This window comes from Tachysurus fulvidraco, chromosome 24 (genome assembly GCF_022655615.1).
Source record: "Tachysurus fulvidraco isolate hzauxx_2018 chromosome 24, HZAU_PFXX_2.0, whole genome shotgun sequence".
Lineage (NCBI taxonomy): Eukaryota > Metazoa > Chordata > Actinopteri > Siluriformes > Bagridae > Tachysurus > Tachysurus fulvidraco.
Window position 1 is genome coordinate 5,316,803 of NC_062541.1, and position 26,384 is coordinate 5,343,186.

At 38.1% G+C, this 26,384-nt stretch overlaps 5 protein-coding genes across 15 annotated transcripts in view; all 5 read left to right on the top strand.

Moving 5' to 3' along the window:
- Positions 1–1,852: 1,852 nt before the first annotated feature.
- Positions 1,853–9,398, top strand: ppan (peter pan homolog). The gene is made up of 12 exons (XM_027155157.2): positions 1,853–2,056; positions 3,468–3,638; positions 3,738–3,839; positions 4,284–4,334; positions 4,540–4,710; positions 4,882–4,958; positions 5,163–5,270; positions 6,247–6,370; positions 6,844–6,922; positions 7,004–7,133; positions 7,913–8,079; positions 8,791–9,398. The coding sequence occupies exons 1-12, from the start codon at positions 2,042–2,044 to the stop codon at positions 9,213–9,215; spliced, it is 1,620 nt and encodes a 539-aa protein (XP_027010958.1). The 5' UTR covers positions 1,853–2,041; the 3' UTR covers positions 9,216–9,398.
- A 393-nt stretch (positions 9,399–9,791) lies between these two features.
- On the top strand, positions 9,792–14,100 carry LOC113648098 (P2Y purinoceptor 11-like). 7 transcript variants are annotated; one of them, XM_047807678.1, is made up of 3 exons: positions 10,050–10,196; positions 12,536–12,630; positions 12,739–14,100. In XM_047807678.1, the coding sequence occupies exon 3, from the start codon at positions 12,752–12,754 to the stop codon at positions 13,697–13,699; it is 948 nt and encodes a 315-aa protein (XP_047663634.1). In that variant the 5' UTR covers positions 10,050–10,196; positions 12,536–12,630; positions 12,739–12,751; the 3' UTR covers positions 13,700–14,100. The 7 variants fall into 7 exon arrangements, with proteins under 7 accessions (XP_027010960.2, XP_027010963.2, XP_047663634.1 ...); XM_027155161.2 differs by having other exon boundaries at positions 10,050–10,191; XM_027155160.2 differs by lacking the exon at positions 10,050–10,196 and adding an exon at positions 10,232–10,839.
- A 76-nt stretch (positions 14,101–14,176) lies between these two features.
- On the top strand, positions 14,177–20,081 carry LOC113648093 (suppressor of SWI4 1 homolog). Its single transcript, XM_027155154.2, has 11 exons — positions 14,177–14,206; positions 14,815–14,963; positions 15,091–15,187; positions 15,558–15,608; positions 15,848–15,888; positions 16,015–16,122; positions 16,872–16,995; positions 17,460–17,538; positions 17,620–17,749; positions 18,578–18,744; positions 19,475–20,081. The coding sequence occupies exons 1-11, from the start codon at positions 14,177–14,179 to the stop codon at positions 19,900–19,902; spliced, it is 1,404 nt and encodes a 467-aa protein (XP_027010955.2). The 3' UTR covers positions 19,903–20,081.
- A 607-nt stretch (positions 20,082–20,688) lies between these two features.
- Positions 20,689–25,611, top strand: LOC113648091 (P2Y purinoceptor 11-like). Of its 5 annotated transcripts, XM_047807682.1 has the most exons (3): positions 22,019–22,764; positions 23,133–23,227; positions 23,336–25,611. In XM_047807682.1, the coding sequence occupies exon 3, from the start codon at positions 23,349–23,351 to the stop codon at positions 24,294–24,296; it is 948 nt and encodes a 315-aa protein (XP_047663638.1). In that variant the 5' UTR covers positions 22,019–22,764; positions 23,133–23,227; positions 23,336–23,348; the 3' UTR covers positions 24,297–25,611. The 5 variants fall into 5 exon arrangements, with proteins under 5 accessions (XP_027010947.1, XP_027010952.1, XP_027010945.1 ...); XM_027155146.2 differs by lacking the exons at positions 22,019–22,764; positions 23,133–23,227 and adding an exon at positions 20,689–20,823 and having other exon boundaries at positions 23,336–25,336; XM_027155151.2 differs by lacking the exons at positions 22,019–22,764; positions 23,133–23,227 and adding an exon at positions 20,696–20,818 and having other exon boundaries at positions 23,336–25,335.
- LOC113648120 (P2Y purinoceptor 11-like) overlaps positions 22,781–26,384 on the top strand; it is a 74,813-nt gene continuing 71,209 nt past the window's right edge. Inside the window, exon 1 of the mRNA XM_047807686.1 lies at positions 22,781–23,227. The gene's annotated coding sequence lies outside the window, so the exon portion shown is untranslated. The remainder of the gene's footprint in view (positions 23,228–26,384) is intronic.

Consider the following 26,384-nt stretch of genomic DNA (forward strand, 5'->3'; position numbering starts at 1 on the left):
GAGACCTGGAAGTTCACAAAAAGCCTCAAAGCTCATATCATAATTTATTTTATTATATTTTTAATATATTTATTCTTTTTTTTTCTTTTTTGCCTCAAAATTTCAGGAATTCAGTAATGATATCAGCATTTGCTTTGCAGCACACATCGAGTAACACTGTTGTTTTATTGATACAGAAAATGTTTTTTATGCTTTATGAATATCTTTATACATCTATTCATACAAATACATACAAATATACTGCTTACTCGCTCACGTGGTGTTGCATTAATGATGTCAGACTGATAAAATCATGCAATTTATAATCTACAGTACTGTGTAATATATATACTGTACATCTTGCTACAGTTGAGGTCAAAGTGCATAAATCTATAATCAGAAAGAAACTGCACAACTTTAATTATCATGGGAAGAGTGCAAAGTGGAAACATTTGCTGTCTAAGAAAAACATGAGGGCAAGACTAATGAGTCTAAAATGTAATTATTTGGACACCATTAGCAAACTTGCTCCGAGAGTTTAAGGCCTCTGTGAGGGGATCGAATGGAGGTCCACAGCCAAGTGAAGCAGGGAGTCCAACCAGCGACGGTGGGAAAACGAAGACCCAGTGGTGAAGATGGGCTTTTCTACATCTTTGTGCAACTGGACATGCGCTGCCATTACAGGGCCCCCCTTTAGCTCTGAGCCCCTGCCTGGCAGCAGCCGTCCCCAGAGTGTGTAATGTCTCAAGAGGTCGTCAGCATTCCCATTCTGGTTCCCGGCTTGATTCTGGACCTGGAACAAGAAATCCTGCAAAAAGAGGAACCACCAAGTTACCCTGGCATTGCTGTCTTTTGGCTTAGCCATCCATAGCAGAGGCATGTGGTCTGTAATGAGGGTGAAGCATCTTCCTGCCAGGTAATTGCAAGAGCTTCCTGTTCCACTGTGGCGTGATTCTTCTTGGCAGGGGTCAGTTTTCGGAAAATAAACAAGACCAGGTGATGGTTTTGATCTCATAATGCACCAGCTGTGTTAGTCTTGGCACGGAGAAGAAGACGTTGGAGAACTGGTAGACATGCTCTGTAATATCCAGTTGTGTCTGTCACCGCTGTGCTCTCATGCTCCTGATTGCTTGGCTGTTGCAGCTTGTCTCCTTTGGAAACAGCGCATCCTGTGGAATCCCGACTTGATGGCTATGTTATGGGAGATGGCCTTTCAAAGTAGGACTGCCTCTTGGTACCGGGTGGTGTAATCCACAATGACGAGGATGGATGTACTCGTTGCCCTGGGCTGATTTGGTTTGCGGCCCGACAAGATCTATGCCAATTCTTTCTGCTTCTGGGAGGAGGACCACTTGCACAATGCTAGTGTTTGTGCGTGTGTGTGTACATACATGGTAAATGGCGTTATTATTATTATTATTATTATTATTACTCAAGGGACAACGTTCACAAAACTTCTGCCCCTGAAGTATCAAACATTATTACATATTATTTTTCATTTGTGTTTAAAAATATTTGTTTATTAAACACGTTTTCACACGTCCTTTTTTTATCTACTTGGAATCCCTTTGGTCCGCTATGTTAACAGTCATTGCTATATTTACATAATCAGAGCTGTTCTCGTTTTGGCCACCTGGTGGCGATAGAAACAAATCCTCTGAAAGTTTCTTCTTCTCTTTCTCCTTGCTTCCTGTAGTACGCACGCGCAGAACACGACGCGTGGTCGTTCATGTTATTTTTCCAACCCGTATTTGTAACATCTTTCGCATTGCTCGCGTGCATTGTTTTTGCTCAGCCAATCAGAAAACTTTTCTGTTACTCTGAACCAATCGATATGAAGTAGGCGGGAGATAAGTAACCAATCGTTAGTCAGAAGGCGGGGCTTGCCGGAAAACGGGTTGGATGTGATGTATTAGCGTGCAGCATGGTTTCTGATGTGTGCTTATCATGAGGGCTGGCAACAAAAATGCTGTTTATTATAAAATAGAAATTCACTTTATAGTTTGAGCTATTATTTTTTTTATTTAACACTTGTTGTTTAATTTGTTTAATCGCTTGAAAAATGGGGAAAAGTAAGGTAAGTGCCACTTTAACCACACGAGGGGTAAAACTGAGCTAAATGCTAAATGCTAACGAGCTTCTCCAGGCTCTAAAGTTAATTTGTTTACATGTCGTTTATTTATTAACTATATATTTATTGTCTAAGTCCGTACCATAGCGTTTCAAGATATCTATATATTATAATATATACTATATTTAACATATATTAAAAACTCACCAAATTGCGTTTGAGTAGCTGTAAATGTGTTAAAACTTGGGTTTAATTCTATAAACGTGTAATAAAACTACAGTGTTGTTGTAGAAGAGTAAAACATTTCTACAGAAACATTTCACTAATATTTACAAATCTCTAGAAACTGTTGTGTGTTTTGTTTAACTTTGCGCAGATCATCTTATTCTTCAGACATTTCCATTTACACCATTTAGCAGACGCCTTTTATACAGAGCGACTTACATTTGGGACATGTGGTAACTCAGTGGTTAAGGTGAGCAAGGCCCTTAATCCTCAGTTGCTCAGTTGTATAAATGTGAGATAATGTAATAAGAGCGTCTGCCAAATGCTGTAAATGTACATTTTCTCATTTTATTCAACTGAGCAATTGATTTTTAAGGGCCTTTCTCAGGGGACCAACATTGGCAGTTTGGCGGAAGTGTTATTCGAACCCACGACCTTCTGATTGGTCGCCCAACACTTTAACCACTAACCCACCACATCCCTGAGTCTTAAGGGTCGAATTTGGAGAAATAAGACTTTCTAAATAAAATTAAAAAAAAATGAAAAGGAGAACTTTTCTTTTCTTTAGTGCCTTTAAAAGTAGCATCTCAAAGCGCTTCACAGAAGAAAAAGGAAACATCCAATTATACATATATGTTAAAATAAGTAAGATATAAAAACACACCAAATAAGAACATGTAAGACAAGTAAGGCAAAAAAAATTAATTTCAAGTAAAAGCTACTCTAAAGAAATAAGCATTAAGGGAGGATTTACAGACACTAAGGGATTCTGCTTGCCTGACATAGTGAGGAGCCAAACCATTCAAAGCGTTGTAGGTACTTTAAGAACTTTAAAATCCATTTGAAATCTGACAGGGAGCCAATGTAAGGATTCCAAGACTGGAGTGATGTGATCCCTTGTCCTGGTTCCAGTCAGCATTCGGGCGGCTGAATTTTGAACCAGCTGTAATTTATTTATTTTTAAATGAATCATATAATTAAGGTTTCCAGAGAAACAAGACATTAGATTTTATCTATACACACTTTTAATGCAGTAAATCTCAAATCTCTTCATGGGCCCGTTCCATCAGACACCCTGAGTTCATATCAGTGTTTCATCCTCATCAGGAGATTTAAAAAATGCTCAAATCTGCATTTTATTTTGGACAGCGACTGATATCATCAGAATGTGTGTTTATTTGAAATCCTGTAGACTAAAAACCAGAAGAAGGCACGTGTAGCTGCGAATCACGTGGCCGAGGAGACGTACGCGAGCGTGCCGCACTCCTTCGTCTTTCACCGTGGCCTGATCGGGAAGAACGTGGAAGAGCTGATGATGGACATGCGGCGTGTCATGGAGCCGTACACAGCCCAGTCCTTAAAGGTGTTTACTCCAAGTCATGCACACATTTAGTGTTAAACACGATGGCAGAATGTCCATATTGTTCATGCTGTTTTTTTTCTTGTCTCCTTTATTTTGCAGGTTAGAAAGAAAAACGTCTTGAAAGATTTTGTGACCGCAGCAGGACCTCTGGGAGTCACGCATTTCCTCGTCTTCACCAAAACTGAGAACAGCGTTAACTTGGTACGCAGCAGCACAGACTTGTGGGAAGATACAAACATTTTATTTATTTATTTTAAAATCCTATTTGATATTAGATATTAAGTGCTTCTGAGCAGTGCAGCAGAAGTGAGTGGTAGAAGTGAGTAATCCTGTCTATAGTATTTCCAGGTTGTTGTATACAATACAAAATGAAGAAAACAATGAGGTTGAACCTCTAAACGTTTATTCCCAAATCTTGCACGCTGAGATAAAAAAGTTTTCCATTGTAATAAAATCAGTTCTGATGCATTCTGAGAGCTCTAGTTGAGATCCCACAAAGATGTGTAGATGTTTCAGGATTATTAATTATAGGTGTTTTTATTTTTTGTTTTGTTTTTTTAAAGCTCTGTTATTGGTATAAGTGTGATGGTTAAAAAAAGTGATGCCAAATAAAGACTTTAATTAAAGTGACTCTTCCTCTCACAGAGACTGGCACGACTTCCTAAAGGCCCCACTGTCCATTTCCAGGTTACAAAGGTACGCCGGCCCTCTTAGTATTCAAAGCGTCTTTGTAAATTTAAAGCCGTTCAGATGCGAATGATGAACATTTAGGGTGTTGACTGCAAAGTGATTGTTCCAAAGTAAACGCACTGACGTGTCTGACGATGACGGTGTTCACAGCGCAATGAATCTTCTTGTAATGTATTAAGTGTGTTTCATTTATTTTCTTCCTTCTTCCCAGTACACCCTGATCAAGGACGTGGTTTCGTCTCTGAAGAGGCACAGGATGCACGAGCAGCAGTTTACTCACCATCCGCTGCTGGTGCTGAACAATTTCGGGACGGAGGGCATGCACATCAAACTGATGGCTACCATGTTTCAGAACATGTTCCCTTCCATCAACGTGCACAGGGTATAAATCCCGGAGTTTGTGCGTTAAATAGTCACACTGATGACGAGCGTATAGTCTCCTGAGCTTTCCTGTGATTTGACATTGTTCTCTGATGTGCTTTTGCATTCTCGGCCCTCACGTCTGTACACATCCGAGATTAAATACTTTCATCCTTGTCTCTCTTTCATCAAGGTCAACCTGAACACCATAAAGAGGTGTGTGTTGGTGAATTACGATCCTGCGTCGCAAGAAATCGAGTTTCGGCATTAGTAAGTAACGTTACCGAGCGGCTCTGTGCGGCCACAGCACGTAGACGGTGCACGTGATGAAAGCTTTACACGTGACCTGTCAGTGATTTTGTTGTCAAAGTAAACGCACTGATGCACCACATGTCAACTGTCCCAGGAGGTCTTATTCACAAAAACACCTCTCACTGTCCCCTGTGTTTTCTTCCTGTCCTCTGTCTCCTGCAGCAGTCTGAAGGTGGTCCCTGTAGGCATGAGCAAAGGCGTGAAGAAGCTCTTGCAGGAGAAGTTCCCCAACATGAACAAACTGGAGGATATCAGTGAGCTGCTTCTCAAGTAAGTCCGGTGAAAAGGAGGATTTCAGAAAAGACAGGAGAGGAGAAAGTCCTGAAGATGATTTTCTAATAACTGCAGTTCTCTTCTCAGTCACAAGGGGGCGTATACAGAGTGTGTGTGTATACATACATGTGTATATATATTACACACGCACACCGTTAAACTTCAATATACAGTACAGTGTGGGCACTTATAGATAGATATAGATTTTATAGAAACTGCAGTTCTCTTCTCAGACACAAGGGGGCGTGTCTGTGGTGTATGTGTGTGTATATATTTTATATACATGTATGTATGTATGCATACTGTCTGATTATACATCTGAAACTTTACAGTGTCAAACTAGCAGCATGATCAGATGCATTAGAGACAGTGTGTTCTTTTTAATTTATTATTATTCCTTTTTTTGAATAGAATAGAACAGGGCATAGAAGCCTTTATTATCGCTACATATACATTATATATGGGCCTTGAACCCCAATCCTCCGATCAACAACCCAGAGCCTTAACTAGTTGAGCCATCACTGCCCCCAATTAACACAAGTAGAAAATTTGAGAGCCACACATTTATCTGTCTGTGTTTCTAAGGATGTATCTGAGGATTTCTTTATTGTCTTTGTAATTCACTTCACAGCGGTGTAAATATTACAAATGGCTCCTTTAAGCCACTGATAAAGACGAAGTTAAAAGTTTTCCCAGGTTCCTACTGTGTGGATCAAAGATGTCTTTTAGCACAGGGTTGTTCATTTGTGTGCTTCAGTTAGTTCTTATTTCTCTTTGAATAAAAACAGCTTTATTATTTACAGTTGTTTTGTTCCGTTTGATGCACATGATGACGCTTAAAATTTCACTGACTGCTCTGTGATCTTTCAAAGTAAACGCTCTGATGCATCATTATAGAAAAACCCTGATAGAAACATGATGGTTCTGTTTCAAGAAGCTTGTTGAAGCTTGTTTGTTTTTTTTACCTTGTAAGGGGTGTGAACCTTTCGGAGAGCGAAGCAGAGCAGGATGGCGAGCACAACATCACCGAGCTGCCCCAGGTGTATTCGGGCCGCGGGAACATGAGGGCGCAGCAGAGCGCCGTCCGACTTACTGAGGTGAGGAAAGGGCTTTTAAGGTCGGGTCTTCATCAGTGATCATTTAAAGACTCCAGCAGGAGGGAATCGGTGTTGGGTCTCTGGTGAACTCAGAAAATAAGCTGACCTTTTAGTTTCTCAGGGAGTTCCTCCTGGTTGCTTAATTTCACTCAACTCCAAACTGAAGATTATTTACATTGACATTGGTTCCTGTTCAGTGTCACCCAAATGAGGATGAGGTTCTCTTCTCAGTCTGGTTCCTCTCTCTGTTTGTCCTCACCACCAGCACCTCCGGCTTGTTCATTAGGGAAAATCGTTAGATAAATAATAACTTTATTTTAAATTTTTATTGTTTCTGTTCTTCTGTAAAGCTGCTTTGAGACGACGTCAATTCTTAAAAGCACTTTACAAATAAATAAAATGTAAAAATAGATTTTTTTTTATTTTATTTTTTAATTAATTAATTAATTAATTAATTTTTTGTATTCTTTTAGATTGGCCCCAGAATGACCCTGAAGCTGGTAAAGATTGTGGAAGGCATGGGAGAGGGCAACGTTCTGTATCATTCTGTTGGTGAGTTCTCTCTTCATGCAGACAGGAGCACATGCTGTCTGTGGTGCTTCAGTACTGACGACTTTTTTTTGTCCTCTGCAGTGACGAAGAGTGAGGCAGAGATTCGGGAGATCCTGAAGAGGAAGGAGGCGCGTCTGAAGGAGAAAGCAGAACGAAGGAGGAAGCAGGAGCAAAACGTCGCCCTGAAGAGGGATAAACGAGACGAAAACAAGTAAATAGCACGAAGACGTTCTAAACGTTAAAGCCGGGGGGTTCGTTGTTCTTAGACGTTGCACACAGGCTAGTGTCCACTATGGGGGCAGTATCACACGTAACAAATACGAATGTACATAAACTCACAAAATGATTCGAACAGAGAGTCACGTGTCACTCAGAGCAAAGTAAAGCGTGTGAAGAATACATTAGCGGTCAGTCTTTCATGTACAGATTGTACCTAACTCACTGCCTCCAAAAAGCCGTTTCTAATCCTCACTTCGTCCAACTGATCCTCAGTTTGATCCTCTCTGCTTTTGTGCACGTTCTGGTTCTCGGGTCTCGTCCCAATCCTGACTCTAAGTGAATAACACACTTTGGTGTGCATCACACCAACAACTGTACTTTTGTACCCAGCCAGTCTGTGTTCATCTTTACACCAGTCACAGTGTCTCCGTGCAGCTGCGTGTTAGGAATCACTGTACAGTGACACTATACGTTTAAATATACTCATCTGGAACAGTGTTGTTATTATTATTGACTTCAAATCTGTTCAAATGTATTTATAGAGATTATTATTGTTTAACAGGCTTCTGTGTTAAATTGCTTGTGTTCTCAAAATGCAGCCATTCTTATGATCTTTGTTCTCTGTTGTTCGTGTATACTACTGTTTAAAAAAAAGAGAGAGAGAGATGAGGCTTAACCAATGTGGCATTTCTGTTCATTTGAAATTTCTGATTATTAACCATGAATTCCTGTGGTTGGCGTTTCATGACGTGTGTGTGTGCGCGTGTGCAGAAAAAGGAGTCTGGATGGAATGAAGAGGAAATGGCAGCAGGAAGGGGCTGCTTCAGATGACAGTGAAGTGGAGGATCCTGGGATGCAGGACGACCAGCCGGAGGCTGAGGAGTCAGAAGATGAGGCCGAGTATTACAGACAGGCTGTCGGGGAGGAACCTGATGAAGGTATTGTCTCTCTCTCTTTCTCTTTCTCTTTCATTCACACACCCACACACACACACACTGGTTAGACTTTTAACCACACATTGTCAGTTGTCTAGTTTTTTCTGTTCACACACTTTTTTTCCCACGCACATCTACTCACGTACTTTTTTAGTTACTTTATTTAAAGTTGGTACATACGGAAAGATAAGGAGTAACTATGCAGTATTAATACTCAGCATCAGGGCTGGGCAGAATGACTAGAGTATCAGTGTTGTGGATACGTTGTTGAAATGTTAAACTTAAATGTTAAAACTGAATGTTTTTCTTAAATATTCCGGTGTCTTCAGTGTTTTTTAAAGGTAACAGTCTCTATTCGGTAGGAGCTGAGTAGGTGTTAATATTTTCTATAGATTGTAAACAACAAATTAGTTCAGAGTATATTCAGCATTTTTCATAAGGACAAATTGTCTAGCAAGAAAAGCAACTTAATGCTTGATGTTATATTGTATAAATATGTTGGTGCTTAAATCTTATTATATTACTCACCTCTGCCTGGAATAAACTGGTAATGGACCTAAAAATCTGTTTGTATGTACAGTTATGTATTTGATTTTGTTTCAATGACTTTTTGTACAAGTAATGGGGTGTCCTGCTCAATTGAGATAAACAACCTGCACCCAATCCAACCTTTACAGAAATTACACTTCAATACTCCTTGTTATATTCTTTCAGACATGTTCCCCACTGCAAAGAGGAAACATGCCCCAGGCAGGTCACAGATGCCCTTTAAGAAGAGGAAACTGTCCAGAGCTCCTGGGGAAGAAAAAGCACATCGATCCAAACCTACGGGCAAGGCTTCTTTTGGTGATAAAAACTTTGCTTCTAGGAAGTTTGGCTGGAAGAACACTGGAAAAAACGCCTCTGGAAGCAGAGGATTTAAAGCAGGAAAAATGTCAGGGGCCAGCAACCGGTTTGGGAAGAGTAAAGGAGGAAAGAATTTCGGAGGAAAGCAAGGGGAAAGGTTTGGGGAAAAGAAAAGTGGGCCAAAGGGTTTAAAGGGGAAAGGACAAAGAGCGAAAACCGGCTCTGCGTTTAAAGCAGGTCCAAGAGGAAGACAAGGAAAGAAAGACTTCATGAAGAAGAAAGAGAGAAGGTGAAGATAAAACATTAGGCAGGATCTACACGAATGCGACCTGGTGGTGTTGATGTTCAACTTCTATCCTGCTTAAGCAGCCTGATAAAGACTGCAGTTTGTTAAAAAAATATATTTGTGCTTTGTAAAAATGTTTATAAATGTTTATCGCATTTACAGCAAATAAATAATGGAGTCTTTCATAAAATTGCTGTGATTCATGAAATTAAAATTGGGAAATGAAATGTGGGGATAAAAGGTTGTACAGAGGTGATGCCAGAGACGATGTCACAGGAAAATCTGTAGTTTGGAAATAGCTTTATTTGGATAGGATCATTAATGCTAATCTGTAGACAAATTAACATAAAATTATGTTTAAGTCAGGTTTTTTTTTTTTAAGAGAAATAAGGGCTGTTAATTAAGAAGAAAATGTCCTTTTAAAGGCTTTCTGATTTTTACTTTTAAAATTAAATTAGTTTAAAATTATTATTTTAGAAAATTAGTCTTAATGTACAAGGTCTCAATTTTCTAATATGACTTTAGTATTGACATTTATAATCACAGGAAAAACACAAATAAAACATGCAAAATTGCATTTAGTATGAAGCCAAGACAGGAAAAACTCAAGTATTTGAGTTTGGACCCTTTTTATTTGGAAATCTAGGCTGGAAATATTAGCTATTAAGCATATTATTAGTGTTATATGTGATTATAAGTACAAAGCTATCATCTGTTATATTTCTTAAAAGTGATTACTCATCTTTTCTTGGTGTCTGAAAATACACTGAATGAATGTTGGAGAACTGAAAAAGCAGCAGTCATATCACTGTTTTGCAATAATGGGTTTTTCATTTTCTTTCTAATGCATGTTACTGAAACTGGCAGCTTTGTTGTTCAGACTCTAAGCTGCTTTATTACATCGGATTCCTTTCTAGAGCTACAGTTTTTGCATGTTCTCTGGATATAGCAGCATTTTGTCACTGTGTTGTCCAACCTTACAGGTGATGTATGTATTGCTTCTTTTTTTTATCACTCCAACCTTACAGGTGATGTATGTATTGCTTCTTTTTTTATCACATCTATGTGTTTCAGCAAAAGCAGAGGATTGATACTAGTTTAATAAAATTAGGGAATGATGAGTAAATTCCTTCTAATTAATTTAAACTAGACAGATTCTTTTGCTACCATTAAAGATCTTGGTGAATTGGCAAACTTGGGGATAGACTTTTGGAAGAACGCGGCCTCCTCCCTTCAGTACATGTCCTGAGGCTCGTTGAATGCAGGTGAAGGCACGCAGAATGTGTACCCAAGGTTTAACCTTAACAAACCAAGATATGTTAAGACACCATGAACAGGAAACACTGCAACAAACAGATCACTTAAAAAAAGAGGAAACGTTCTGTATCAGAAATCTCTAATGAAGAAAATATATCACAAGAAAAGTTTGAAAATCAGTCTAAAGGGCCTAGAAAGTGCCTTGAAAAGAAAAGGGGGGAAGAAAAAAGATATGTATGATAGAATGGAGTTTTTACACTGCAGTGACTGCGCTAAGTCTAACAGGAAATGAAAAACCTACATCTCATCAAGGACGACTGTAGACTTGTGACTTGTACACAAACATCTTCACAGTATCTGTGTGCAGAGTACAGGTGAGTGACCAGATAAACCAAGTGGCAAGGTACTGTTAGCAAGATATTTTATGATGATCTTGATATTTTTTAATGCCATTACTTGGGAAAATGTTATCTATCGTTTGAATTAAATTGTTGACATAAAGAGCAGGTAGGAAATGTCTTGGGCACTTTGATTATTACACTTACTTTAAATCCTCTTTTTAATTTTTAAAATGCTGATTTAAGGCTATATTACTGTATTCATAGGGTTATAAAATTAATATTTGTCTCTTATTTGTTGGTACAAAAAATTCAGTCCACCAGATCTTTGTAGTTAAGATTAGCGTGTACAAGCCTCAGTAATATCATCTAAACTATATTATTAGATTTGCCCCGATCAGCTCAGTTGTGATTAAAAATTCATCAAGTGAATAGTTCAGGTTGCTTTTGCTAGGAATTTCGGTGGTTGTGTGTTTATATATGTGTGTGTGTGTGTGTGTGTGTGTGTGTGTGTGTGTGTGTGTGTGTGTGTGTGTGTGTACATATATTTATTTATTTATTTATTTAAAGTAAAACTGAGGGAAGGAAGATACTTCGGTTTCCTTGCATTGCTACGGCATCGCAGTAACTGGGATATAAATATACTGTTATAAATAAATGAGAATTTGCGTAGTGTTCTGGGTGTGTTCCTTAAAATAAATACTGTATATCGTATAAGAAAGTGTCCTCTACATCATCAAAGTTCTCAATTAATTGCAAATAATTTAGATTTCAATGTGCATTAGGAGTGACAGAGTGAGAAAAATGCTAATTAAAGAAAGAATTCAGACGGAAGAAAAAAAATTTGCCCGACAGATTTTCTTTGCTCGCTGGGACTTAGAGAGGTTCAGGGTTAAATTTTTATTTCACAAAAAAAAAAGATTTAATAACATACCCATATCACTTGATGCTCATCGATCTCATTTCCACCAATGGTTGAGATCGACTGTCACTGCAGACGTGTGGCTATTGGGCAACGGGTACACTGGAAAATAGTTACAGATCTGGTGGAAATTATAATCTACGTTCAAATCGTTCTGTGTGGTTTTTCTGTGTACAAATCCAAATTCCTGGGTGATACCTTGAATATGAATCACTTTCTGGGTAAACTGATTCATATTCGAGGAATCAACCAGTTTCTGGGCAAACTGATTCATTGCTCTAAGTAGAATTGTGTGCTGTCTGTATGCAGCAGTGATTTCTCCACAGTAACAATATGTTTGCTGTTAAACTTACAGGAGGTCTATGGTTGATAACACTATTAGGTAATAGTGTTAACAATATGTTTGCTGTTAAACTTACAGGAAGTCTATGGTTGATAACACTATTATTAGGTAATTGGTTTTCACATAGCTCACTTCCTCAAACATTTTTTCAAACTACATTTACTCACTATTTCCTCACTATGTATATAACAGACCTGATTATCGTTTTGATTAAAAGCATACAAACCACAAACTATTCAGTGTCAGTGTTACTTATTAAAAAAAATAATATATGACATGTCAGGCTGTGAGACGTTATCGGGGTGTTACTTTAAAGTTCATGTATTTAAAATATTTTTATTTATTTATTCACACTGATGTGTTAATTCCTTATCCTCTAGATTTGAACAAAACATCAAAAATACTGATTTAAAAAGGAAACTTCATTAAGAAACTGAAACCTTGTTCAAAAAACCTTATGTTAACAGGTGAGAACTAAAAATTTCAATCTCACTGTGTGGTAAATTCTGGGAAGCAGTGTTAGAATTCGGAGGATCAAGATTTAATCCTGGAGGTTTGAAAGGTTAATCCATATAAATTATAATTGCTCTTGGTGTCCTATATGTCCTAATGTCCTATGCTATTCCTTTTCATTGATTCTAATACAGCTTCTTTGCATTGCTGTTTTCAGGAGTCTCAGTAAAATGAACAGAAACAGCAGTTGTAACAGTACATTTTCAAAGGACTTGTTACCTCCCATCTATGGTGTGGAGATGTGTGTGGCACTGGTGGGAAATATACTGGCGCTGTGGCTGCTTGTGACTAAGGAGAGAAAGAACTGGCACACAGGAGTAGTGTTCTCCTGCAACCTGATCATCAGTGACATCTTTTACGCCCTCACACTCCCACTTCTCATCGTCTACTATTCAAAAGGACGCGTCTGGGTATTTGGTAATGCACTCTGCAAAATAGAGCGCTTTCTCTTCACCTGTAACCTCTACGTCAGCATTTACTTCATCATGTGCATCAGTGTTAATAGATACCTGGCCATCGTTCATCCGTTTTTCACACGCACACACATTCGTCCAAAACACGCCAAGATCATCAGTGTGTTTGTCTGGATATTTGTTGCAAGCCTTTCATCTCCAGTCCTCTACTATTCAGGTCTGAATAAGGGCAGATGTTCCTTATTTGCAAATTACAGAGAAAAACATACCAAGACAACCTACAGATTGTTTATGGCTGTTACAGGCTGTTTGGTCCCATTTGTTTTTACTTTTGCGTCATATATTGGTGTTTTGTGGGTGGTTTTTAAAAATGCAAATATCACCTTGTTAGAGAAGAGAAAAGTTGCCCTGATTGTAAGTTTAGTCTGCATCCTGTATGCTGTGTCTTTTGTCCCCTTTCATATTCTGCAAATATGGAATTTTAAACTAAGGGAAGAAAATAAAACTAATTGCTATGTTCAAAATGGATACCAAGTGTCAAAGGCATTAGCCTGCCTGAACATGTGCTTTCATTACATCCTGTACATGGCTGTGTTTGACAGTATCAGAGCAGTGTGCTGCAGAAGGAGCTCAGACGTATCAAATGAAAAAATCACAGATGGAGAACGCTTGTCGAAGGACCTTGAATTGAAATCCAGAGACTGAGACTACACAACATTTTGTTTTGTGTTGATTTGTATGTATGTTTGGAGTCATTATCCTGTTGAATGTTCAATGGTCAAATCTTAACCTTCTGGAAGACAACCAGCTTGAGGGCTAAACTGCGACTCTGGTCATTAGAATTCAGTTTATTCAAGAATTACACACTCAACAATCTCAAGATCTCAAAAGTCAATGTCATACCTCCATATTTTATTTTGCACAGAGTTTGGGGGATTTTCCTCGGTTCTTGGTACTGTTGACAGTCATGTTGATGGCTTGCATGGTCAAAAAAAAATGTTTATAACTGATTCAGATGGTAGATAAAGTGTTTCCTCTAAATATCATGTTGTTGTTTTGTTTTGTTTGAAATAAATGTATAGAATTTTTCAGAAAAATATTTCAAACTGTGTTTTATTATTATTTTTCTTATTATTATGCCCAGGAATGATGTCTCCTAATGACTGAAAGTAGTGTTGCCGAATGCACATTACACCACTGAGTGTGAACAGAGTCTGAACTCTCTACAGCACCGGGTTTGTTTGTATCGGCCCTGATCTACTGCCAGCCTGTGCTCACTCAGTCTGTATTTACTCAGGGTCTTAGATTTTAAACGGGTATGTGGGACGATTAAAAGGCCAGAATCCGAAGAGTGGTGAGCAGGAACAGGTGTGTAGGGGGCTAAAAGCTCAGTAAGGTAGTGAGGAGCCAAACCATTCAAAGCTTTGTGGGTAAAATAAGAACATTAAAATCAACCTGAAATCTGACATGGAGCCAATGTAAGGATTCCAAGACTGGAGTGATGTAATCCCTTGTCCTGGTTCCAGTCAGCATTCAGGTGGCTGAATATTGAACCAGCTGTAATTTATTTATTTTTAAATGAATCATATATTTAAGGTTTCCAGAGAAACAAGACATTAGATTTTATCTATACACACTTTTAATGCAGTAAATCTCAAATCTCTACGTGAGCCCATTCCATCAGACACCCTGAGTTCATATCAGTGTTTCATCCTCATCAGGAGATTTAAAAAATGTTCAAATCATCATTTTATTTTGGACAGCGATATATTTCTTGACTGATAACACATCAGAATTTGTGTTTATTTGAAGTCCTGTAGACTAAAAACCAGACGAAGGCACGTGTAGCTGCGAATCACGTGGCCGAGGAGACGTACGCGAGCGTGCCGCACTCCTTCATCTTTCACCGTGGCCTGATCGGGAAGAACGTGGAAGAGCTGATGATGGACATGCGGCATGTCATGGAGCCGTACACAGCCCAGTCCTTAAAGGTGTTTACTCCAAGTCATGCACACATTTAGTGTTAAACACGATGGCAGAATGTACATATTGTTCAGGCTGTTTTTTTTTCTTGTCTCCTTTATTTTGCTGTTTAGAAAGAAAAATGTCTTGAAAGATTTTGTGACCGCAGCAGGACCTCTGGGAGTCACGCATTTCCTCGTCTTCACCAAAACTGAGAACAGCGTTAACTTGGTACGCAGCAGCACAGACTTGTGGGAAGATACAAACATTTTATTTATTTATTTATTTTAAAATCCTATTTGATATTAGATATTACAAAATGTAATGAAGAAAACAATGAGGTTGAACCTCTAAACGTTTATCTCCAAAGCTTGCACGTGGAGATAAAAAAAGTTTTCCATTGTAATAAAATCAGTTCTGATGCATTCTGAGAGCTCTAGTTGAGATCCCACAAAGATGTGTAGATGTTTCAGGATTATTAATTATAGGTGTTTTTATTTTTTGTTTTGTTTTTTTAAAGCTCTGTTATTGGTATAAGTGTGATGGTTAAAAAAGTGATGTCAAATAAAGACTTTAATTAAAGTGACTCTTCCTCTCACAGAGACTGGCACGACTTCCTAAAGGCCCCACTGTCCATTTCCAGGTTACAAAGGTACGCCGGCCCTCTTAGTATTCAAAGCGTCTTTGTAAATTTAAAGCCGTTCAGATGCGAATGATGAACATTTAGGGTGTTGACTGCAAAGTGATTGCTCCAAAGTAAACGCACTGACGTGTCTGACGATGACGGTGTTCACAGCGCAATGAATCTTCTTGTAATGTATTGTGTGTTTTATTTATTCCTTTCATCGGCATTAGTAAGTAACGTTACCGAGCGGCTCTGTGCGGCCACAGCACGTAGACGGTGCACATGATGAAAGCTTTACACGTGATCTGTAAGTGATTTTGTTGTCAAAGTAAACGCACTGATGCACCACATGTCAACTGTCCCAGGAGGTCTTATTCACAAAAACACCTCTCACTGTCCCCTGTGTTTTCTTCCTGTCCTCTGTCTCCTGCAGCAGTCTGAAGGTGGTCCCTGTAGGCATGAGCAAAGGCGTGAAGAAGCTCTTGCAGGAGAAGTTCCCTAACATGAACAAACTGGAGGATATCAGTGAGCTGCTTCTCAAGTAAGTCCGGTGAAAAGGAGGATTTCAGAAAAAAACGGAGAGGAGAAAGTCCTGAAGATGATTTATTATGTATACTGTCTGATTTTACTTCTGAAACTCGAGACTAGAGACAGTGTGTGTGCTTTTTATAATTTATTATTTTATTTTTTTTAACAATTGACACTAGTAGAGAAATTGAGAGCTGGGGGAAAAACTCTGCAAATAAATGCTTTGCAAATATACACTCTCTTCTCTTATTCCTGGATTCTTCATTCGTCTGTTAAAACATATCTTTAACGTCACAAGTATTCCACGTTTTTTTTTCTTTTCAAAAGCCACACATTTATCTGTCTGTGTTTCTAAGGATGTATCTGAGGATTTCTTTATTGTCTTTGTAATTCACTTCACAGCGGTGTAAATATTACAAATGGCTCCTTTAAGCCACTGATAAAGACGAAGTTAAAAGTTTTCCCAGGTTCCTACTGTGTGGATCAAAGATGTCTTTTAGCACAGGGTTGTTCATTTGTGTGCTTCAGTTAGTTCTTATTTCTCTTTGAATAAAAACAGCTTTATTATTTACAGTTGTTTTGTTCCGTTTGATGCAAATGATGACGCTTAAAATTTCACTGACTGCTCTGTGATCTTTCAAAGTAAACGCTCTGATGCATCATTATAGAAAAACCCTGATAGAAACATGATGGTTCTGTTTCAAGAAGCTTGTTGAAGCTTGTTGTTGAAGAAGCTCGTTGTTTGTTTTTTTACCTTGTAAGGGGTGTGAACCTTTCGGAGAGCGAAGCAGAGCAGGACGGCGAGCACAACATCACCGAGCTGCCCCAGGTGTATTCGTGCCGCGGGAACATGAGGGCGCAGCAGAGCGCCGTCCGACTTACTGAGGTGAGGAAAGGGCTTTTAAGGTCGGGTCTTCACCAGCGATCATTTAAAGACTCCAGCAGGAGGGAATCGGTGTTGGGTCTCTGGTGAACTCAGAAAATAAGCTGACCTTTTAGTTTCTCAGGGAGTTCCTCCTGGTTGCTTAATTTCATTCAACTCCAAACTGAAGATTATTTACATTGACATTGTTTCCTGTTCAGTGTCACCCAAATGAGGATGAGGTTCTCTTCTCAGTCTGGTTCCTCTCTCTGTTTGTCCTCACCACCAGCACCCCGGCTTGTTCATTAGGGAAAATCGTTAGAAAAATAATAACTTTATTTAAAATTTTTATTGTTTCTGTTCTTCTGTAAAGCTGCTTTGAGACGACGTCAATTCTTAAAAGCACTTTACAAATAAATAAAATGTAAAAATAGATTTTTTAAATTATTATTAATTAATTAATTAATTAATTTTTTGTACTCTTTTAGATTGGCCCCAGAATGACCCTGAAGCTGGTAAAGATTGTGAAAGGCATGGGAGAGGGCAACGTTCTGTATCATTCTGTTGGTGAGTTCTCTCTTCATGCAGACAGGAGCACATGCTGTCTGTGGTGCTTCAGTACTGACGACTTTTTTTTGTCCTCTGCAGTGACGAAGAGTGAGGCAGAGATTCGGGAGATCCTGAAGAGGAAGGAGGCGCGTCTGAAGGAGAAAGCAGAACGAAGGAGGAAGCAGGAGCAAAACGTCGCCCTGAAGAGGGATAAACGAGACGAAAACAAGTAAATAGCACGAAGACGTTCTAAACGTTAAAGCCGGGGGGTTTGTTGTTCTTAGACGTTGCACACAGGCTAGTGTCCACTATGGGGGCAGTATCACACGTAACAAAAACGAATGTACATAAACTCACAAAATTGGTCAGTCTTTCATGTACAGATTGTACCTAACTCACTGCCTCCAAAAAGCCGTTTCTAATCCTCACTTCGTCCAACTGATCCTCAGTTTGATCCTCTCTGCTTTTGTGCACGTTCTGGTTCTCGGGTCTCGTCCCAATCCTGACTCTAAGTGAATAACACACTTTGGTGTGCATCACACCAACAACTGTACTTTTGTACCCAGCCAGTCTGTGTTCATCTTTACACCAGTCACAGTGTCTCCGTGCAGCTGCGTGTTAGGAATCACTCTACAGTGACACTATACGTTTAAATATACTCATCTGGAACAGTGTTTTTATTATTATTATTGACTTCAAACCTGTTCAAATGTATTTATAGATATTATTATTGTTTAACAGTCTTCTGTGTTAAATTGCTTGTGTTCTCAAAATGCAGCCATTCTTATGATCTTTGTTCTCTGTTGTTCGTGTATACTACTGTTTAAAAAAAAAGAGAGAGAGAGATGAGGCTTAACCAATGTGGCATTTCTGTTCATTTGAAATTTCTGATTATTAACAATGAATTGCTGTGGTTGGCATTTCATGACATCTGTGTGTGTGTGTGTGTGTGTGTGTGTGTGTGTGTGTGTGTGTGTGTGTGTGTGTGTGTGTGTGTGTGTGTGTGTGTGTGTGTGTGTGTGTGTGTGTGTGTGTGTGTGTGTGCGCGCGTGTGCAGAAAAAGGAGTCTGGATGGAATGAAGAGGAAATGGCAGCAGGAAGGGGCTGCTTCAGATGACAGTGAAGTGGAGGATCCTGGGATGCAGGACGACCAGCCGGAGGCTGAGGAGTCAGAAGATGAGGCCGAGTATTACAGACAGGCTGTCGGGGAGGAACCTGATGAAGGTATTGTCTCTCTCTCTTTCTCTTTCTTTCATTCGCACACCCACACACACTCTCTCACACACACACACACTGGTTAGACTTTTAACCACACATTGTCAGTTGTCTAGTTTTTTCTGTTCACACACTTTTTTTCCCACGCACATCTACTCACGTACTTTTTTAGTTACTTTATTTAAAGTTGGTACATACGAAAAGATAAGGAGTAACTATGCAGTATTAATACTCAGCATCAGGGCTGGGCAGAATGACTAGAGTATCAGTGTTGTGGATACGTTGTTGAAATGTTAAACTTAAATGTTAAAACTGAATGTTTTTCTTAAATATTCCGGTGTCTTCAGTGTTTTTTAAAGGTAACAGTCTCTGTTTGGTAGGAGCTGAGTAGGTGTTAAAATTTTCTATAGATTGTAAACAACAAATTAGTTCAGATTATATTCAGCATTTTTCATAAGGACAAATTGTCTAGCAAGAATAGCAACTTTATACTTGATGTTATATTGTATAATTATGTTGGTGCTTAAATCTTTTTATTATATTACTCACCTCTGCCTGGAATTAACTGGTAATGGACTTAAAAATCTGTTTGTATGTACAGTTATGTATTTGATTATTTTGTTTCAATGACTTTCTTGTACAAGTAATGGGGTGTCCTGCTCAACTGTGATAAAAAACCTGCACCCAATCCAACCTTTACAGAAATTACACTTCAATACTCCTTGTTATATTCTTTCAGACATGTTCCCCACTGCAAAGAGGAAACATGCCCCAGGCAGGTCACAGATGCCCTTTAAGAAGAGGAAACTGTCCAGAGCTCCTGGGGAAGAAAAAGCACATCGACCCAAACCTACGGGCAAGGCTTCTTTTGGTGATAAAAACTTTGCTGCTAGGAAATTTGGCTGGAAGAACACTGGAAAAAACGCCTCTGGAAGCAGAGGATTTAAAGCAGGAAAAATGTCAGGGGCCAGCAACCGGTTTGGGAAGAGTAAAGGAGGAAAGGATTTCGGAGGAAAGCAAGGGGAAAGGTTTGGGGAAAAGAAAAGTGGGCCAAAGGGTTTAAAGGGGAAAGGACAAAGAGCGAAAACCGGCTCTGCGTTTAAAGCAGGTCCAAGAGGAAGACAAGGAAAGAAAGACTTCATGAAGAAGAAAAAGGAGAGAAGGTGAAGATAAAACATTAGGCAGGATCTACACGAATGCGACCTGGTGTTGATGTTCAACTTCTAACCTGCTAAAGCAGCCTGATAAAGACTGCAGTTTGTTAAAAAAAATATTTGTGCTTTGTAAAAATGTTTATAAATGTTTATCGCATTTACAGCAAATAAATAATGGAGTCTTTCATAAAATTGCTGTGATTCAGCAATTCAGCAAATCTCATCAAAGCTGATGTCACAGGAAAATCTGTAGTTTGGAAATAGCTTTATTTGGATAGGATCATTAATGCTAATCAGTAGACAAATTAACATAAAATTATGTTGAAGTCAGGTTTTTTTTAAAAGAGAAATAAGGGCTGTTCATTAAGAAGAAATGTCCTTTTAAAGGCTTTCTGATTTTTACTTTTATACTTTTTTATTTTATACTTTGTTCAATGTATAAGTCTCAATTTTCTAATATGACTTTAGTATTGACATTTATAATCACAGGAAAAACACAAATAAAACATGCAAAATTGCATTTAGTGTGAAGCCAAGACAGGAAAAACTCAAGTATTTGAGTTTGGACCCTTTTTATTTGGAAATCTAGGCTGGAAATATTAGCTATTAAGCATATTATTAGTGTTATATGTGATTATAAGTACAAAGCTATCATCTGTTATATTTCTTAAAAGTGATTACTCATCTTTTCTTGGTATCTAAAAAAATGCACTGAATGAATGTTGGAGAACTGAAAGAAGCAGCAGAGTCATCACTGTTTTGCAATAATGGGTTTTTCATTTTCTTTCTAATGCACATTACTGAAACTGGCAGCTTTGTTGTCCAGACTCTAAGCTGCTTTATTACATTGGATTCCTTTCTAGAGCTACAGTTTTTGCATGTTCTCTGGATGTAGCAGCATTTTGTCACTGTGTTGTCCAACCTTACAGGTGATGTATGTATTGCTTCTTTTTTTTATCACATCTATGTGTTTCAGCAAAAGCAGAGGATTGATACTAGTTTAATAAAGTTAGGGAATGATGAGTAAATTCCTCCTAATTCATTTAAACTAAACTGAGATTCTTTTGCTACCATTAAAGATCTTGGTGAATTAGGTAACTTGGGGATAGACTTTTGGAAGAACGCGGTCTCGTCTCTTCAGTACATGTCCTGAGGCTCGTTGGATGCAGGTGAAGGCACGCAGAATGTGTACCCAAGGTTTAACCTTAACAAACCAAGATATGTAAGACACCATGAACAGGAAACAATGCATCAAACAGATCACTTAAAAAAGAGGAAACGTTCTGTATCAGAAACCTCTAATGAAGAAAAAATATCACAAGAAAAGTTTGAAAATCAGTTTAAAGGGCTTAGAAAGTGCCTTGAAAAGAAAAGGGGGGGAAAAAGATATGTATGATGGAATGGAGTTTTTACACCGCAGTGACGCTAAGGCTAACAGGAAATGAAAAACCTACATCTCATCAAGGACGATTGTAGATTTGTGACTTGTACACAAACATCTTCACAGTATCTGTGTGCAGAGTACAGGTGAGTGACCAGATAAACCAAGTGGCAAGGTAATGTTAGCAAAATATTTTATCATGATCTTGATATTTTTTAATGCCATTACTTGGGAAAATGTTATCTATCGTTCGAATTGAATTGTTGACATAAAGAGCAGGTAGGAAATGTCTTGGGCACTTTTTTTTATTATTACACTTACTTTAAATCCTCTTTTTAATTTTTAAGATGCCGATTTAAGGCTATATTACTGTATTCATAGGGTTATAAAATTAATATTTGTCTCTTATTTGTTGGTACAAAAAATTCAGTCCACCAGATCTTTGTAGTTAAGATTAGCGTGTAAAAGCCTCAGTAATATAATCTAAACTATATTATTAGATTTGCCCCGATCAGCTCAGTTGTGATTAAAAATTCATCAGTTCAGGTTGCTTTTGCTAGGAATTTTGGTGGTTGTGTATTTATATATGTATATGTATTTATGTGTATTGTGTATTTATTGTGTATTTATATGTGTATATGTATGTGTGTGTGTGTGTGTGTGTGTATATATATATATATATATATATATATATATATATATATATATATATATATATATATATATATATATATAAAGTAAAACTGAGGGAAGGAAGATAATTCGGTTTCCTTGCATTGCTACGGCATCGCAGTAACTGGGATATAAATATACTGTTATAAATAAATGAGAATTTGACAGTTTTAAAATTTGTGTAGTGTTCTGGGTGTGTTCCTTAAAATAAATACTGTATATCGTATAAGAAAGTGTCCTCTACATCAAAGTAAAATTAAAAGTAAAGTATTAATTGCAAATAATTCAGATTTCAATTTGCATTAGGAGAGATAGATTGAGAAAAATGCTAATTAAAGAAAGAATTCAGACGGAAGAAAAAAATTTGCCCAACAGATTTTCTTTGCTCGCTGGGACTTAGAGAGGTTCAGGGTTCAATTTTTATTTCACAAAAAAAAAAGATTTAATAACATACCCATATCACTTGATGCTCATTAATTTCCACCAATGGTTGAGATCGACTGTCACTGCGGACGTGTGGCTATTGGGCAACGGGTACACTGGAAAATAGTTACAGATCTGGTGGAAATTATAATCTACGTTCAAATCGTTCTGTGTGGTTTTTCAGTGTACAAATCCAAATTCCTGGGTGATACCTAGAATATGAATCACTTTCTGGGTAAACTGATTCATATTCGAGGAATCAACCAGTTTCTGGGCAAACTGATTCATTGCTGTAAGTAGAATTGTGTGCTGTCTGTATGCAGCAGTGATTTCTCCACAGTAACAATATGTTTGTTGTTAAACTTACAGGAGGTCTATGGTTGATAACACTATTATTAGGTAATTGGTTTTCACATAACTCACTTCCGTTGCATTTTTTCAAACATTTTTTCAAACTACATTTACTCACTATTTCCTCACTATGTATATAACAGACCTGATTATCGTTTTGATTAAAAGCATACAAACCACAAACTATTCAGTGTCAGTGTTACTTATAAAAAAATAATATAAGACATGTCAGGCTGTGAGACGTTATCGGGGTGTTACTTTAAAGTTCATGTATTTAAAATATTTTTATTTATTTATTCACACTGATGTGTTAATTCCTTATCCTCTAGGTTTGAACAAACATCAAAAATACTGAATTTAAAATGTAAACTTCATTAAGAAACTGAAACATTGTTTAAAAAACCTTATGTTTACAGGTGAGAATTAAAAATTTCAATCTCACTGTGTGGTAAATTCTGGGAAGCAGTGTTAGAATTTGGAGGATCAAGATTTAATCCTGGAGGTTTGAAAGGTTAATCCATATAAATTATAATTGCTCTTGGTGTCCTATATGTCCTAATGTCCTATGCTATTCCTTTTCATTGATTCTAATACAGCTTCTTTGCATTGCTGTTTTCAGGAGTCTCAGTAAAATGAACAGAAACAGCAGTTGTAACAGTACATTTTCAAAGGACTTGTTACCTCCTATCTATGGTGTGGAGATGTGTGTGGCACTGGTGGGAAATATACTGGCGCTGTGGCTGCTTGTGACTAAGGAGAGAAAGAACTGGCACACAGGAGTAGTGTTCTCCTGCAACCTGATCATCAGTGACATCTTTTACGCCCTCACACTCCCACTTCTCATCGTCTACTATTCAAGAGGACGGGTCTGGGGATTTGGTAATGCACTCTGCAAAATAGAGCGCTTTTTATTCACCTGTAACCTCTACGTCAGCATTTACTTCATCATGTGCATCAGTGTTAATAGATACCTGGCCATCGTTCATCCGTTTTTCACACGCACACACATTCGTCCAAAACACACCAAGATCATCAGTGTGATTGTCTGGATATTTGTTGCAAGCATTTCATCTCCAGTCCTCTACTATTCAGGTCTGAATAAGCACAGATGTTCCTTATTTGCAAATTACAGAGAAAAACATACCAAGACAACCTACAGATTGTTTATGGCTGTTACAGGCTGTTTGGTCCCATTTGTTTTTACTTTTGCATCATATATTGGTGTTTTGTGGGTGGTTTTTAAAAATGCAAATATCACCTTGTTAGAGAAGAGAAAAGTTGCCCTGATTGTAGGTTTAGTCTGCATCCTGTATGCTGTGTCTTTTGTCCCCTTTCATATACTCCAAATATGGAGTTTTAAACTAAGGGAAGAAAAGAAGACTAATTGTTATGTGTATAATGGATACCAAGTGTCAAAGGCATTAGCCTGCCTGAACATGTGCCTTCATCCCATCCTGTACATGGCTGTGTTTGACAGTATAAGAACACTGTGCTGCAGAAGGAGCTCAAATGTATCAAATGAAAAAATCACAGATGGAGAACGCTTGTCGAAGGACCTTGAATTGAAATCCAGAGACTGAGACCACACATTTTGTTTTGTGTTGATTTGGGTGTATGTTTGGAGTCATTATCTTGTTGAATGTTCAATGGTCAAATCTTAACCTTCTGGAAGACAACCAGCTTGAGGGCTAAACTGCGACTATAAGTCAGTAGAATTCAGTTTATTCAAGAATTACACACTCAATAATCACAATATGTAAAACAATCTCAAAAGTCAATGTCGTACCTCTATATTTTATTTTGCACAGAGTTTGGGGGATTTTCCTCAGTTCTTGGTACTGTTGACAGTCATGTTGATGGCTTGCATGGTCAAAATGTATAGAATTTTTCAGAAAAATATTTCAAACTGTGTTTTATTATTTTTCCTATTATTATGCCCAGGAATGATGTTTCCTAATAACTGAAAGTAGTCTAAGTCAGGGTCTTAGATTTTAAACGGGTATGTGGGACGATTAAAAGGCCAGAATCCGAAGAGTGGTGAGCAGGAACAGGTGTGTAGGGGGCTAAAATCTCAGTAAGGTAGTGAGGAGCCAAACCATTCAAAGCTTTGTATGTAAGCATAAGAACATTAAAATCAACCTGAAATCTGACAGGGAGCCAATGTAAGGATTCCAAGACTGGAGTGATGTGATCCCTTGTCCTGGTTCCAGTCAGCATTCAGGTGGCTGAATATTGAACCAGCTGTAATTTATTTATTTTTAAATGAATCATATAATTAAGGTTTCCAGAGAAACAAGACATTAAATTTTATCTATACACACTTTTAATGCAGTAAATCTCGAATCTCTACGTGAGCCCATTCCATCAGACACCCTGAGTTCATATCAGTGTTTCATCCTCATCAGGAGATTTAAAAAATGTTCAAATCAGCATTTTATTTTGGACAATGATGTATTTCTTGACTGATATCATCAGAATGTGTGTTTATTTGAAATCATGTAGACTAAAAACCAGAAGAAAGCACGTGTAGCTGCGAATCACGTGGCCGAGGAGAAGTTTTTTTAAGCTCTGTTATTGGTATAAGTGTGATGGTTAAAAAAGTGATGTCAAATAAAGACTTTAATTAAAGTGACTCTTCCTCTCACAGAGACTGGCACGACTTCCTAAAGGCCCCACTTTCCATTTCCAGGTTACAAAGGTACACCGGCCCTCATAGTATTCAAAGCGTCTTTGTAAATTTAAAGCCGTTCAGATGCGAATGATTAACATTTAGGGTGTTGACTGCAAAGTGATTGTTCCAAAGTAAACGCACTGACGTGTCTGACGATGACGGTGTTCACAGCGCAATGAATCTTCTTGTAATGTATTGTGTGTTTTATTTATTTTCTTCCTTCCTCCCAGTACACCCTGATCAAGGACGTGGTTTCGTCTCTGAAGAGGCACAGGATGCACGAGCAGCAGTTTACTCACCATCCGCTGCTGGTGCTGAACAATTTCGGGACGGAGGGCATGCACCTCAAACTGATGGCTACCATGTTTAAGCTTTTATTGTCATTTCAACCATATATAGGTGTTGCAGTACACAGTGAAATGAGACAAAGTTTCTCCAGGATCAAGGTGCTACATAAAACAAAGACAGGGCTAAGGACATGTAAGTAGTCTTATCCACATAAAGTGCAACTGTGCAACCTGGTGCAAACAGTGCAGGACAAGACAAACAAGACAGTGCAGGACAAAAAACAGCGCAGACAAAGTTACAAGACAACACAAAAAGTACAAAAAATGCAATACACAAAAGACAATAAACAGTAAGAGAAACAGTGCCGACCGACCAGTGTAAATACTGAATGTTCAAACAATATTTCGTACAGTAACAATAGAATGAACACAGTTTCTTAGCAGCAGGTCTTTGGAGGCATGAAGAAGCTCTTGCAGGAGAAGTTCCCCAACATGAACAAACTGGAGGATATCAGTGAGCTGCTTCTCAAATAAGTCCGGTGAAAAGGAGGATTTCAGAAAAGACCGGAGAGGAGAAAGTCCTGAAGATGATTTTATAGGAACTGCAGTTCTCTTCTCAGTCACAAGGGGGCGTATACAGTGTGTGTGTGTATTTATACACTTTATACATTTATACATTTATATACACACACACACACACACACACACAC